This window comes from Narcine bancroftii, chromosome 12, assembly GCF_036971445.1.
Source record: "Narcine bancroftii isolate sNarBan1 chromosome 12, sNarBan1.hap1, whole genome shotgun sequence".
NCBI lineage: Eukaryota > Metazoa > Chordata > Chondrichthyes > Torpediniformes > Narcinidae > Narcine > Narcine bancroftii.
The window spans coordinates 100121722-100135606 of record NC_091480.1 but is presented as its reverse complement, the minus strand read 5'-3'; the positions used below and the strand labels follow the sequence as shown (position 1 = coordinate 100135606).

The window sequence follows — 13885 nt, the reverse complement described above, 5'->3', positions numbered from 1 at the left end:
CCTTGGTGGGAGACGCTGGACCTGCCCTTGGTGGGAGACGCTGGACCTGCCTTTAGTGGAACGTGTTAGGAGGCACGTCCTGATCCAGTGTGAAGCCATGAGGTGAGGTTGGGCCAACGTGTAGGGGATTGGGTACAGGGCCACACCACAGTGAGCAAAAGATGGGCAGAAAGGAACGGTGGCCCTTAGAGAGGTAGATGGGAGTGGTTGGATTATGTATGAAGGTGGAGGCTCACTCAGGCATATCTTGCAAAGACAGACACACACACAAACAACTGTGTACCTGCATGCACAAATGCTTATGTGTACAGACACAAATGTTCACTCTCTGTACACATCAATCACATTCACCATGGTCTCCCCTGCAGTATAGCAGCACCATATTATGGGGAAATCTGTCCCATTCACTTGCACTCGATCATAGAATTCACAGGGTTGAAACTCACATCTCTAAGGTTGAAAGTGATCTCCAAATTTGTCCAGAAGTTGCTGGAGAAATCGGGATACATGTCCAGGACCTCCAGCAAGTCCTCCCGTACAATACGGTGTAAATCGCAGTAGGTAAGTGCCCTCACATCGCCATTGGACTTTCCTGGCCTGGCATAAAGGCTGATGGGCTCTCCAAAGGTGTCGTTCTTTCCTACATCCCCAAAGGAACACAGGCATTAGCCGCACAACGATGGGAGACAGGACACACCAGGCTGCTGCCAATTACACCATCCACAGGCCATGCCTCAACACGCAGCACAGCTCTGAAAGGCTCAGGATGGAGCCATTTGTGTTCAGACATTCTAGTGGGTGGCAAGGTCAGGGGGGGGGGAACAGGCAGAACAGGGTTGATGGCAAAAACACATCAGCCATGATTCGAATGGTGGATCAGACTTGATGGACCAAATGACCTTGTTCTGCTCCCTCGTTTTATGGAGAATTGATAAAGGGAATAGAGGAATCTAAATGGTCCATCAGCGTTCATTTGGAATGAGAGGTTGTTATACTGGACCAGTGAAAACCATGGGGGACGGCACCAGAGAGAGTCATTGGGGGTGGGGTCAGTCCAGGAACCAGCGGACACTGACAAGGCCTATCGACACCGGTAGTGGCAGAGGGCGTCCCAGGGAGGAGTAATGAGGTGAAAGTGGGAGCAGAGATCAGGTGGTGGACAGCGTTAGGTGAACATGCCTGGACTTCCTGCACGTGCTGCAGGGAGCAGTCCCGGATGTTTCAGAGAAACACTGTTACTACTGGAATCACACTGCTCCTGGCTCTGTCTGCCCTTCCTTCAGGACACCTCACGCACTGTCCCACCAGAGGAAACTGGCTCAAATCCCATTCCAGATCCAGGCTTACACGCGGTGATGGCTCTGTAAATGTTGCAGTGTTGGAAGCGTCTCCCTGCGGACACCCCCCTTTGCCTCTGGGCAAGTACAACATATCCAATAGTGCCATACCAAAGGGGATCTCCCTCATATCCTGGCCTGCCCCTCTCTTGAAATAGGTACGAACACAGAGTGCTGGAAACACTCAGCCGGTCAAACAGCATCCGTGGAGAGAGAATCAGGTGATCATTGTTCGGAACTGGCAACACTCTGCTTCCAACTCTCATCGACTGTCCCTTCCTTTCCCTGAAACCCTACACCTCCACTGTGCTTTACTTGCAATGAGATGGGTAGCTGGACTGGTTGCAAAATGAACTTCTTCCCTTCACCTTGGTACATGTGACAACAAATCTGAACATGAGATCCATGCTTGGTTTCTCCAGTGTAAAGGATACTGCGTTGTAAGTCATAAATGTAGAACATCTCACTGCAAGTACAAGTGGGCCACTGTTTCACCAGGGAGGACCGTTTGGGCTCCTGGTCGGCGGGACAAGGGGTCAAAGGGCAGATATGTCATCTCCTCTGGGAAGGGGGTCAGGAGGGCAAAGGCTGTAGTTATAGGGAGAGATTAGATAGGCTGCAGAGGAGGGAGGGGAGACTAACCTTGGTCTATCTGAGATACGGAGAAATAGGTTGAGAGCTCTGTTCAACTGTGGGAGAGGGAAAGTCCTGCTTAAAGCCACGAAGACATCTCCGAGAACTGGCATGGAAAATCAGGAGGGCAATTTGTTGGGCCTGTGCTCAATGAGGTAGCACTGGACTGTCAGATGATCCTGGTGTGAGATGGGGTGTACCTCGATGGTTGGAACCAGGAAACTGTCAATGTGAATCAGAGGGGTTCCTGATGTGCAAAAGGATTCGACCTGGAGGGAAACAGTCAACAGAGGAAGGTTGAGGGTAGGCTGGGCACGATGGTTCTACCAGAGCAGCCCTATCTGTGTTGCTGGGCTGGAGGCTGTGGCATGATCTCCTGACAAGAATGTAGAACTGTGGACCACAGTGTCTTTGAGACAGAGGGGCTCAGACTGGAGGTCAAGAGCTTTCTTCTTTCCTTCCTGGCATCTGGGACCCCAAACCATACTTCCAGATCCTTCGGTTTTTCCTGTTGAGGGAGTGTGTGTTGTTCTTATGCTGGTCTTTTCTACACTGGAGAAACTTAGATTGGGTGGGGGCTCTCCAACACCTGCCAGTCGTTGCCTTTGGGCTCCTGCACGTGACCACTCCATTGAGGTCCAACGTGAGCTCAAGGAGCCGTGGGTCAGCCAGGCACCTTGCGGTGATGGGGTCTCTTCCCGCTGGAACCTGCTCTATCCCTTCGAATGCACGGTCATCGGCTCATCTTCTCTCTCTCTCCTTGGAAACTGTCAGATCTGCTGGACATTTTTGCCTGTGTCGTCCACTCCCGATTTCCACCACCTTCTGATTCCTGCCCCCCACCCCTGGTTCCTGTACCCCCCTTCCCCACACTGGTTTCCTGTACCCCCTTCACTTCACTTGGCTCCTGTACCTGCCCCCCTCCCTCCTGTCGGGTTCCAGCACAGACTCTGCTGCCCCTATTTACCTCCCCCCTATTTATCAAGTGTCAGACGGACACTTTGGGTGGCACGGGCTCGTGGGCCGAAAGGATCTGTTACTGGGCTGTATGAAGCTACGACCTTCAGACCATCTCAGAGGCACCAAATGTGTCCATGTGGCCTGCATTCCCATGGCCTCCATCCACCACCGACATCCTACCCACTCTCACCACCCAACTCGCTCTCTGTGCCTCCCAATGAAAGGTTTCCTGCAGATGCATGCACCCCTCCCTCGCAGACACTGATACCTCTCCCCCTGGACGGAGCCCTCCCCCTGGACGGAGCCCTCCCCCTGGACGGAGCCCTCCCCCTGGACGGAGCCCTCCCCCTGGACGGAGCCCTCCCCCTGGACGGAGCCCTCCCCCTGGACGGAGCCCTCCCCCTGGACGGAGCCCTCCCCCTGGACGGAGCCCTCCCCCTGGACGGAGCCCTCCCCCTGGACGGAGCCCTCCCCCTGGACGGAGCCCTCCCCCTGGACGGAGCCCTCCCCCTGGACGGAGCCCTCCCCCTGGACGGAGCCCTCCCCCTGGACGGAGCCCTCCCCCTGGACGGAGCCCTCCCCCTGGACGGAGCCCTCCCCCTGGACGGAGCCCTCCCCCTGGACGGAGCCCTCCCCCTGGACGGAGCCCTCCCCCTGGACGGAGCCCTCCCCCTGGACGGAGCCCTCCCCCTGGACGGAGCCCTCCCCCTGGACGGAGCCCTCCCCCTGGACGGAGCCCTCCCCCTGGACGGAGCCCTCCCCCTGGACGGAGCCCTCCCCCTGGACGGAGCCCTCCCCCTGGACGGAGCCCTCCCCCTGGACGGAGCCCTCCCCCTGGACGGAGCCCTCCCCCTGGACGGAGCCCTCCCCCTGGACGGAGCCCTCCCCCTGGACGGAGCCCTCCCCCTGGACGGAGCCCTCCCCCTGGACGGAGCCCTCCCCCTGGACGGAGCCCTCCCCCTGGACGGAGCCCTCCCCCTGGACGGAGCCCTCCCCCTGGACGGAGCCCTCCCCCTGGACGGAGCCCTCCCCCTGGACGGAGCCCTCCCCCTGGACGGAGCCCTCCCCCTGGACGGAGCCCTCCCCCTGGACGGAGCCCTCCCCCTGGACGGAGCCCTCCCCCTGGACGGAGCCCTCCCCCTGGACGGAGCCCTCCCCCTGGACGGAGCCCTCCCCCTGGACGGAGCCCTCCCCCTGGACGGAGCCCTCCCCCTGGACGGAGCCCTCCCCCTGGACGGAGCCCTCCCCCTGGACGGAGCCCTCCCCCTGGACGGAGCCCTCCCCCTGGACGGAGCCCTCCCCCTGGACGGAGCCCTCCCCCTGGACGGAGCCCTCCCCCTGGACGGAGCCCTCCCCCTGGACGGAGCCCTCCCCCTGGACGGAGCCCTCCCCCTGGACGGAGCCCTCCCCCTGGACGGAGCCCTCCCCCTGGACGGAGCCCTCCCCCAGACAGACGCCCCTCCCTCGCAGACACTGACACCTCTCCCCCTGGACGGAGCCCTCCACCAGACACGGACGCCCCTCCCCCAGACACGGATGCATCTCACCCAGACACGGATGCCCCTCCGCAAGACACAGCCAGAACAGATGAGAACGCACCCAGGATGGCGACCACCACATCATTGCGCAGGATCTCAATGGAGCCTCGGGATATGAAGTAGAGCGCAGTGAGGACGTCCCCATAGTGCACCAACGTATCACCGGGAGGAGCATGGGTGGTCTTGAACTTCATGGCCAGAGCTCGCAGGCAGCCAGGGCTGGCTCTGCTGAAGGCCCTGCAGTTCTGCAGCAGACTTCGGTTCAAGTGCAGGCAGATATCGGCCTGTAGGCACTCAGGAAAACCCTTCAACACCTGGGCGGAGAGAAGGTAACATCATTTCCATAACTTCCAGAACATTCCCTGCTTGTCACTCAATCCCTTTCTCAAATCTGTTTGTTAGGAGTTTGTACGTTCTCCCCATGCCTACGTGGCTTTTCCCCGGGGGGCTCCGGTTTCCTCCCACCCTCCAAAATGTACTGGGGTTGTAGGTTAATTGGGGAATTTGGGTGGCACGGGCTCGTGGGCTGAAAGGATCTGTTACTGGGCTGTATGTCTACGACATTTAATAGAATGCAGCACACGATGAGGCCCTTGAACAGGACATCCAAATCAAACTAAGACTCTGCTGCCCACACCTGATCCATATCCCCCAATCCCCTTCATAGTCATGTGTCTGTCCAAAAGCTACTTAAACACCACTAGTGGATCTCTTCTATCTCTAACCCCAGCAGCCCGTTCCAGGCACCCACCACTCCGTGTCAAATATTTTCCCCACACATCTACCTTGAACTCCCACCCCCTCACCTTAAACACACAACTCCAACGGGTGGTGCTTTAACCCTGGGGAAAAGATCCAGACTGACCATCACGTCTCTCATGACTTTATAAATGTCCATTGGGTCTCTCCTCAACCTCTAATGCCCCAGAGAAAACAACCCATTCAACCAACCTCTCCCCATAACTCATCCCATTTAAACCCAGGCCACATCCCGGTAAGCCTCTTCTATCCCCTTCTCAAAACCTCCACATCCTTCCTGTAGTGGGGTGCCCAGTATTCAGTGTGTATCTGAACCAAGTTTGATACCTCTGCAGCAGGACCACCTTTCTTTGGCACTCAGTGCCTTGTCCGATGAAGCCCAGCATAACATGTGCCTTCCTCACCACCCAATCTATTTGTGTGGCCACTTTCAATGAGCTGTGGGCCTGGACCCCAGGTCCCTTGGCACATCACTGCTTCTCAGAGTCCTGCCATTAACTGGGCACCTTCCCTTACATTTGACCTGACAAAGTGCAGCATCACACACTTGTCCAGATTAAACTCCATCTGCCATTTCTGAAAGTGAGATGTATCCTGTTGTATTCTCTACACTCTCCACAATTCTACCAGTCTTTGTATCATCTACAAACCACCAACCTTTTCATCCAAGTCATTTCTATACTGTACATCACAAATAACAGTTGCCCCAACACTGATCTCCAATCAACACCTTTCCACCAATAGCCAGAAGATTTTGTATCCAGACTATCCACTCACCGCGGATCCCAGGCACCTGCACCACCTGAATTGGCCCATCCGCGATGGACCTTCCCAAAGACTTCAAGGTCCATGCAGACAACATCCACTCCCCTCCTCTCATCAACCATCTCCGTCTCCTCCCAAAACTCAGTCGTGTTGGTAAGACATGACCTGCCCCTCACAAATCTATGCTGACTGCCTCTGATCTGATCATGACTTTCTAAATCCCAGCCCTAAGTATTGTTCCTAAAGTTTCCCTCCCACGAGCCTCACATTTTCTTTCCGTCCTGTAAAAAATTCGATACTCTCCAGTCCCTGGGACCTCTGCCTGTCAGTCTGACTCAGGTTCAGAATCTGATCCCATTAATTCAACTCCCATGTCCATAGCAATGGGGCAGAGACCCCCAACCCTGCCCTGTCACTCCCCCTTAATACACTGGGACTGCAGCCTATTCCCCAGGCAGGGGGGCAGGGACGCTGTACCCCAGGGGAGTGGTGGGGTGATGTGGGAAATGTTGCCACCACTGGGACCCTGTGCCTGGAGACTGGGGGACGTTGAACACCACCCCCCCCCCCCAATCCCAGATATTCTATATGCAGCCACTGTGACCCAGAGACTTCCCACGCCCCCAGTCTCAGGGCCATCGCCAGAGCCCACCATCTCCAGAGTCCGTCCCCGCAGTGCCCGCTGGGATCAGTGCCCACTGGTGGCCTGTTCCACCAGCTCCGGACGGCAGCCACTGCTACTCACTGCATTCATGTCGATGCCGTTGGTGTACGACCAGGCGTGCTGGAAGTATTCCTCCAGTCTCTGGCGCAGTGGGTTGGGAATCTGGTGGAAGCGGATAAACTCCTTCACCCGGAGCATCTGGGTGTGGTAACGGGCAGTGCCTGAGTACAGTCGCTGGATGATGGCCGACACATTCCCAAAGATACTGGCATACATAAGAGCTGAGGGCAGGTCAACACAAAAGCATCAGTAAGGAGCTCGGCACAGCCTCTCAGTCTCGCCTCTATGTTGGACTAAGGTTACACATCAGCGCCTGTTTAACCTCGGGTCATTCCTCCTGCCTCTCTTCTCCTCGAACACCCACATCCAGCACAAACCAGGATCAGTCACCTCCCCGTTAGCCCCATGAATATTTTTGTGGAATCAGACAGGTGCTTAATCACATCAGCATGCGATGTACGGTCAGCGCAGCAGTCAGTGCAATGTTGTTACAGCGCTAGTGACTGGTGTTTGAATCCTGCGCTGCCTGTAAGGAGTTTGTACCTTCTCCCCGTGTCTGCATGAGTTTTTCCCAGGTTCCTCCCACCCTTCAAAACGTACCAGGGGGTTGTAGGTTAATTGGGCGGTACAAACTCGTGGACCGGAAAGATCTTTTACTGTGCAGTATAAATAAATCTAAAAACAATTCACGTAATGTCCATTTACTCAAATTGGAGATCTGAGTTCAAACCATGACTCTTGTGAACAGTCTCAGGGAAAATCCGAGCACACTGCACTCTTACTTGGCTTCCCTTTTTGTTATTTAGACATACAGCACGGTAACAGGCCCTGTCGGCCCAAGAGTCCGTTCCACCCAATTAAACTACACCCCCCCATATGTTTTGATCAGTGGAAAGAAACTGGAGCCCCCGGATAAAACCCACGTAGACACGGGGAGAATGTACAAACTCCTTACAGACAGCGCGGGATTCGAACCCAGGTCGCTGGCACTGTAAGAATGTTGTGCTGACCGTTACACACTAACTGCACCACTCTTAAAGGGAACTCCACTATCACTGGGAGACTGGATGGGGCACCTTCAGAACTCGGTACAGGCTGCTAGGGCGTCTGACCTGGAATTCCTGACTGCGGTGACTTCCCAGTCCGGCAGAGCGCTTCCAGGGAAGTTCCAGCGACGGGAGCGTCTGCCACACCAGGGTTACTCATCACTGCCAATAAAGAATCTGACTTCCCCGTAAGTTGTCTGCCGTGACCAGTGTGCTCAGGGGCATTTATAATGGCAGCTGATTTAGAAGTTGCCTCTCCCTTTCAGTGGCTGCCAGCGACACAACAGGATTCACCACAGCAGCTGTGGGCCAAAGGGCCTGCACTATGTTAGAATGTTCTACTTGTAATCCAGAGAGATTGTATCAGACATTGGTGAGACTGTACTTGGACGGCCAGATGCAATGCTGGTCCCTCAGCTTCAGGAAGGTCGTTGTGAAACTGGAATGGGTGTGGAAGGATCAGGAGGGCGCTGCCGGACTGGAAGGTTTAAGTTCACGGGGAGTCAGGGACATTTGGAGGCTGAGGTGGGACCTTGGGGAGATTTATAAACTCCACGAGGAGTTTATAGAAGCCTTTTCTCCTCCCAAGCAGGGGTGTCTAAAACTAACGAGCATAGATTTAAGGTGAGAGGAACATAGAGTGAGGGGAGATTTGATAGAGATATGCAGAATTATAATGGATAAAACAAGGTTTTACGGCTGAGGTTAGGTGAGGTAAAAACCAGAGGGCAAGGGTCAAGGGTGAAATGGGAAAGATTCAGGAAAAACTAGGGGGAACTTCTCACACACACACACACACACACACACACACACACACACACACACACACACACACACACACCCACCCACCCCTTTGGCTTTTTGTAAACAAACAGCTGCACAAACAGACTTTGCAAAGTATGAGAACTCTGTTACAGCAAGAAGCACTACCTTAATCAGCTTGTCTCGCTATCAAGACATTCTCCTTGTAGCTTACAAATCATGCATTTTGATCTCTTCAGATGCCGAGGTACCTAGAACATTTGAACAGACTGCTCCACAGGGTACATATTCCTTAGAATTCTCTTGGGATTCATTAATCAGGGTCGTGTCCAATTGTTTTTACTACCTTACCAAATGAGGAGGTCTTTATCAACTCTAGCTGAACGGAACAGAACACAGCTATCTTCCATCTTCCAGTCAGCATTTTAAAACTTACATTCTCTCAGAGAGCGGTGGGAGTTTGGAATGAGCTGCTAGCTGAATTGGTGAACGTGGGCTCAATTTAAGAAATATTTGGACAGGTTCATGGTCTATGAAGAGCTATGATCCAGGTGCAGTGATTGGGACAAGGGAGAATAATAGTTTGGCACAGACTAGAAGGGCCGAAGGGCTGTTCCTGTGTTCTATGGGAAAGACACAACCAGACGTAACACAAATACAGACAAGAAATAGTATTCATCTATACAAATAAATATTGTTTCATGAATACTAGAGTCTCGGAGGGTCAGTGTGAACAGTTCCTTTGGTCATTCACCATTCTCACTGCCTGTGGAAAGAAGTTATTCCTCAGCCTGGTGGTGCTTGCTCTGATCCTCCTAGATCTCTTCCCCGACAGAATCAGCTGAGAGATGCTGTATGCGAGGTGGAAGGGGAACACGTCAATAGGAACAGGGGATGATACATCATCCCATACTCCCTGACGTAGAATTGTGTCTGGTACACCAGCAACCTCAGTTGAATATCTGGAGTGACGTAAATGACCCAGAAATGATTCTGTAATTCACTCAGGAAAGGCATTGATTTTAATTGCTCACGGTTGGAACATGAAGGGTTGTCTAAAGCGTTTCAGGCAGACAAATTTTACTCAAACATAACATTATACAGCAGTGTAGCGCGACAGCTTCATTAAGTTCGAGGCTTTCTTTTGCAATGTATTTCTTGGATTCCACTGGCCCTTGTTAAGGTCCCTGATACAATCAAACACCAACACCACTTCAGCAGTTGATAAATTGGAGCCAACAAATGGAATTTATCAGTTGGTCTCAGAGGGACAGGTAGTGTAAGAATCATAAGTTTGTGGTCACCGAACTACAGGAAAGGTATCAGTAAGATAGAAAGAGAGCAGAGAAGATTTACTAGGCTGTTGCCTGGACTTCAGGAATGGAGTTAAACAGTTGAGGACTTTATTCCCTGGAGGGTAGAAAAATGAGGGGAGATTTAATAAAGGGATTTACAATTATGAGGGGGACAGAGTAAATGTAGGTCGTCTTTTTCCACTGAGGGCAATTGAGATACAAACCAGAGGACATGGGTTAAGGGTGAAAGGGGAAAAGTTTTTTTGGGGGGGGATCTTCTTCACACAGAGAGTGGAGGGAATGTGGAACGAGCCGTCAGCTGAACATGTGAATATAGGCTCGAATTTAACATTTAAGAAAAGTTTGGACAGGTACATGCATGGGAGAGGTATGGAGGGCGATGGATTGGGTGCAGGTCAGTGGGACTAGGCAGAATGAGAAGGCCAAAGGGCCTGTTTTCTGTGCTGTATGGTTCCCTATGTCACAGACGCAGAATTGGGCTCCCTCCACACTGCCTCAGCAAATCAACCACATCAGACACTAGAGAGGGTGCAGATGGAGGTTTATTCTGCCCCTGTGAGTGTGTGGCAAGACCGTGTGGAGGGACATTGGGAGGCTGAGAGGGGATCTTGTGGAGATTTATAAAGTCGAAGGGTTTAGAGAAAGTAAACTGTCACAGACCCCCCCCCCCCACCACCACCACCACCACCCCCAAACTAGAGATTACTGATTGAAGGTGAGAGAAGCAGAGATTTGATCTTCGTTCAACCTCCACAGTCACCACTCTGGGAGTACATGGTAGGAGAGTACAGACGGAAAAAGTAGAAACTCGGCGGCTCCATATTCAGTGGGGGGTGGGGGGTGGGGGGGCGTGTCTTGCCCCCCCCCGGGAAACTCGGACCCCCGGAGAAACTCATCTGGCCAAACAAGGCCCTTTCTAGAGCAAAGATAAAGATACAGAACCAATGCTTCAGGCTTAAGCCCTTCATGAAGCATGAGCAAAATGTAAACAGACGTTCAAAACAGGCCCCTGCCTACATTTTACTCAAGCCTTGATCAAGCCCAAAATGTTGGTTATGTGTCCATTACTGTGATTATCGTACAGTACTACCCCCAGTATCAGGCACCTATGAGGATTGGTAAATGCCAGATAAGTGTATTTTCTAGTTACTTGAGACTCACTCTTACAAAGCCTAACTCATACACCAGCATTAAGAATAAACAGCTTAAAAGGCAGAAATAATACACTGAACTTAGAACCATAGAACATTACAGCACATAAACAGGCCCCTTCGGCTCTTCTAGTATGTGCCAAACCATTTTTCTGACTAGACCCAAAGGACACAGTTTGACCTGCTGAGTTTCTCCAGCATTTTTTTTTACTTCAACCACAGTGTCTGTGGACGTTCGTGTTTTACAGTGTATTTAGCCTGCACTCTGGGAGTGTGGAAAGAGGTGTTCTTATCTCTGGCACCAAGTAAAGCAAGCACACTTACAGCCAATCAACATGACGCAGATGGAGAAGATCTTCTCAGAGTTGGTGTTGGGAGAGACGTTCCCAAATCCCACACTGGTCAAGCTGCTGAAGGTGAAGTAGAGAGCTGTCACATACTTGTCCTTAATGGAGGGACCGGACGAGACGTCGCTGTCATTGTATCGTTTCCCAATCTGGTCGCCCAGGTTGTCCAGCCAGCCTATCTTGTGGACCATGTAAGGTCTCTCCACGTTGCCTATGGCATACCAGATGCACGCCAGCCAGTGGGCGATGAGGGCAAAGGTGCACATGAGCAGGAAAAGCACAGCGGCTCCATATTCAGAGTAGCGGTCCAGCTTGCGGGCAACCCGCACCAGGCGCAGAAGGCGCGCCGTCTTCAGGAGGCCAATCAGAGTGGTGGTCTGGAACACAAAGGTCACGTCTCATCGGCAAGAACCAATATCACAGCCTGCAATACCGAGCGAGACTGAGGGGGAAGGAAATGAACTGGGAGAGTCAGAACATAGAACACTAAAGCATAGGCCCTTCAGTCCACAATCAGGTGCTGACCCGACAATCCAAACCTTCCCCACCACACACCAGAGGATGATTCCGGATGAGAGCGGCAGAGGGACACTGGTCACACGAGGACCGTTTGACAGCTCTTGCCCTGGACTTGTTGGAATTTAGGATCTCATTGAAGTATTTTGAATGTTGAAAGGTGTGGACAGAGTTGATGTAGAAAGGTTGTTTTTGGTGGTTGGGGGTGGAACACATTCTTGGGGTGGAGGGAATAATGGGGGGGTAGGGGTGGGGTTGAGAACCACTGTCTGGGGGGTGGGGGGGATGAGAATGGGGGTGGGAACCATTGTCTGGGGGGTGGGGGTGAGAATGGAACACACCATCTGGGGGAGTAGGGGGAAACACTGGAGGGTGGGGGAGGGTGACAGTGTAACACACTGCCTGAGGTGGGGGGGGGGTGAGAGTGGAACACACCATCTGGGGGAGTAGGGGGAAACACTGGAGGGTGGGGGAGGGTGACAGTGTAACACACTGCCTGAGGTGGGGGGGGGGGGTGAGAGTGGAACACACCATCTGGGGGAGTAGGGGGAAACACTGGAGGGTGGGGGAGGGTAACAGTGTAACACTCTGCCTGAGGTGGGGGGGTGAAAGGGAAACTTTGTCTGACACGGGGAGAGTCAGTGACCCTCCCCACAGTTCAGTGGACTGTACTCTTAAGTGTTGGCTATGGTGATCGGGGGGCTGGGACAGAAAGTTGACTGAGGGGGCTGCTTTGTGCCATGAGGCCTCCCCCACATGGAGCTGGACATGAGATGTCGGGGATTTTAACTCCCTAGTCTCCTGCACTGTGAACTCCAGAGCCCACTCTAGGTGGGCGCTATCACTGAGCTCTGTAAATCCCCCAACTGCATCCCCCCCTCTACAACCTGTACCTTCTGGGGTTAATTCTCCATGTCACCCCCCCCCCCCCCCCCCCCCCCACCGTCCCACACTTTATGACCTATCTGCATGCCAAACCCTTCAGGTATCCTGTCCCAACTCTCTGTCCCATGCGGTACACACTTTGTCCCAGCCTCACTAACTGTCTTCCCCACACTGAACACCTCTCGCTGCTCAATGAGAGGTGAGCATCCCTCGACATCAGGGATGGCCAACCTTTAATTTTTAATGTAGAAATATAGCACAGTAACAGGCCATCTCGGCCCACGAGTCCACGCCACCCAATCAACCTACAGACCTGGTAGGTGCTTGTGGGCTGAGATGGCCTGTTACCCTGCTGTCTACATTAAAAGGTTGGCCACCTCCTCTACTTACCCCGTAACGCTCCCAGGTAAAGAGGGCAAGTTCCCTCTTTGTCCACACCCCTTTCAGAAGATGAGGTAGACTCTGCCAGAATATACAGAATGTGGTTCAGGAAGTCTAACAGCAGGAACCTGATCACTAATGCCATATTCACCAGTCTTCTGTGCCTTCCAGCACCGATTCCTGGCAGCTCGCGTTTCTTCTGAGGCCGCAGATTCTCTGCCACCAAACACTCTCAATGAAGTAGACCTGCTACCCTGGACTCCACTGAGAGGGAGCAAGGAATTCCTGGTCCTGCACACAGTATACAGGAGGCCCCGAACTGGTGGGGGCCCATCCCCAAGGCCAGGATTGTGGGCAAAGGGTGCATTCCAGTACCAGGGTAACAAGCAAGCCCATCTCCAGCATTCCCACCCACTCCCCTCCTGACAGAGACACTATCTAGAGCAGTGGTTTCAAAGGTGGGATGTGGGTGGGAAGAAAAAGCTTGAAAACCACCTATTTTAATCGTACCTCAGTTACTCGTTATGTGCACGGTTTCAGAACTCCAAAGGAAATGGGCCAATGGTAATTTTTCTTAAGCAAAAGATTTCAGTAACAATTGGGACTGGAGCAGTAATTCTCAACCTTTCCTTCCCACCCACATCCCACCTTCAACAACCCCATACTAATCACAGAGCACCGATGGCAGAGGGATTACTTAACGTGGGATGTGAGTGGAAAGAGAAAGGTTGGGAACCACTGGTCTAGATCAAACCTCCCTTCCTC

General features: G+C 53.1%; 1 protein-coding gene across 1 annotated transcript in view; it reads right to left on the bottom strand.

Moving 5' to 3' along the window:
- kcnh6a (potassium voltage-gated channel, subfamily H (eag-related), member 6a) overlaps positions 1-13885 on the bottom strand; it is a 62958-nt gene that overhangs the window by 7803 nt on the left and 41270 nt on the right. Inside the window, exons 4-7 of the mRNA XM_069905236.1 lie at positions 11316-11715; positions 6738-6937; positions 4530-4782; positions 447-640 (exon numbers count right to left, since the gene is read on the bottom strand). Of these exons, the coding sequence (XP_069761337.1) occupies positions 447-640; positions 4530-4782; positions 6738-6937; positions 11316-11715 (1047 nt within the window). The remainder of the gene's footprint in view (positions 1-446; positions 641-4529; positions 4783-6737; positions 6938-11315; positions 11716-13885) is intronic.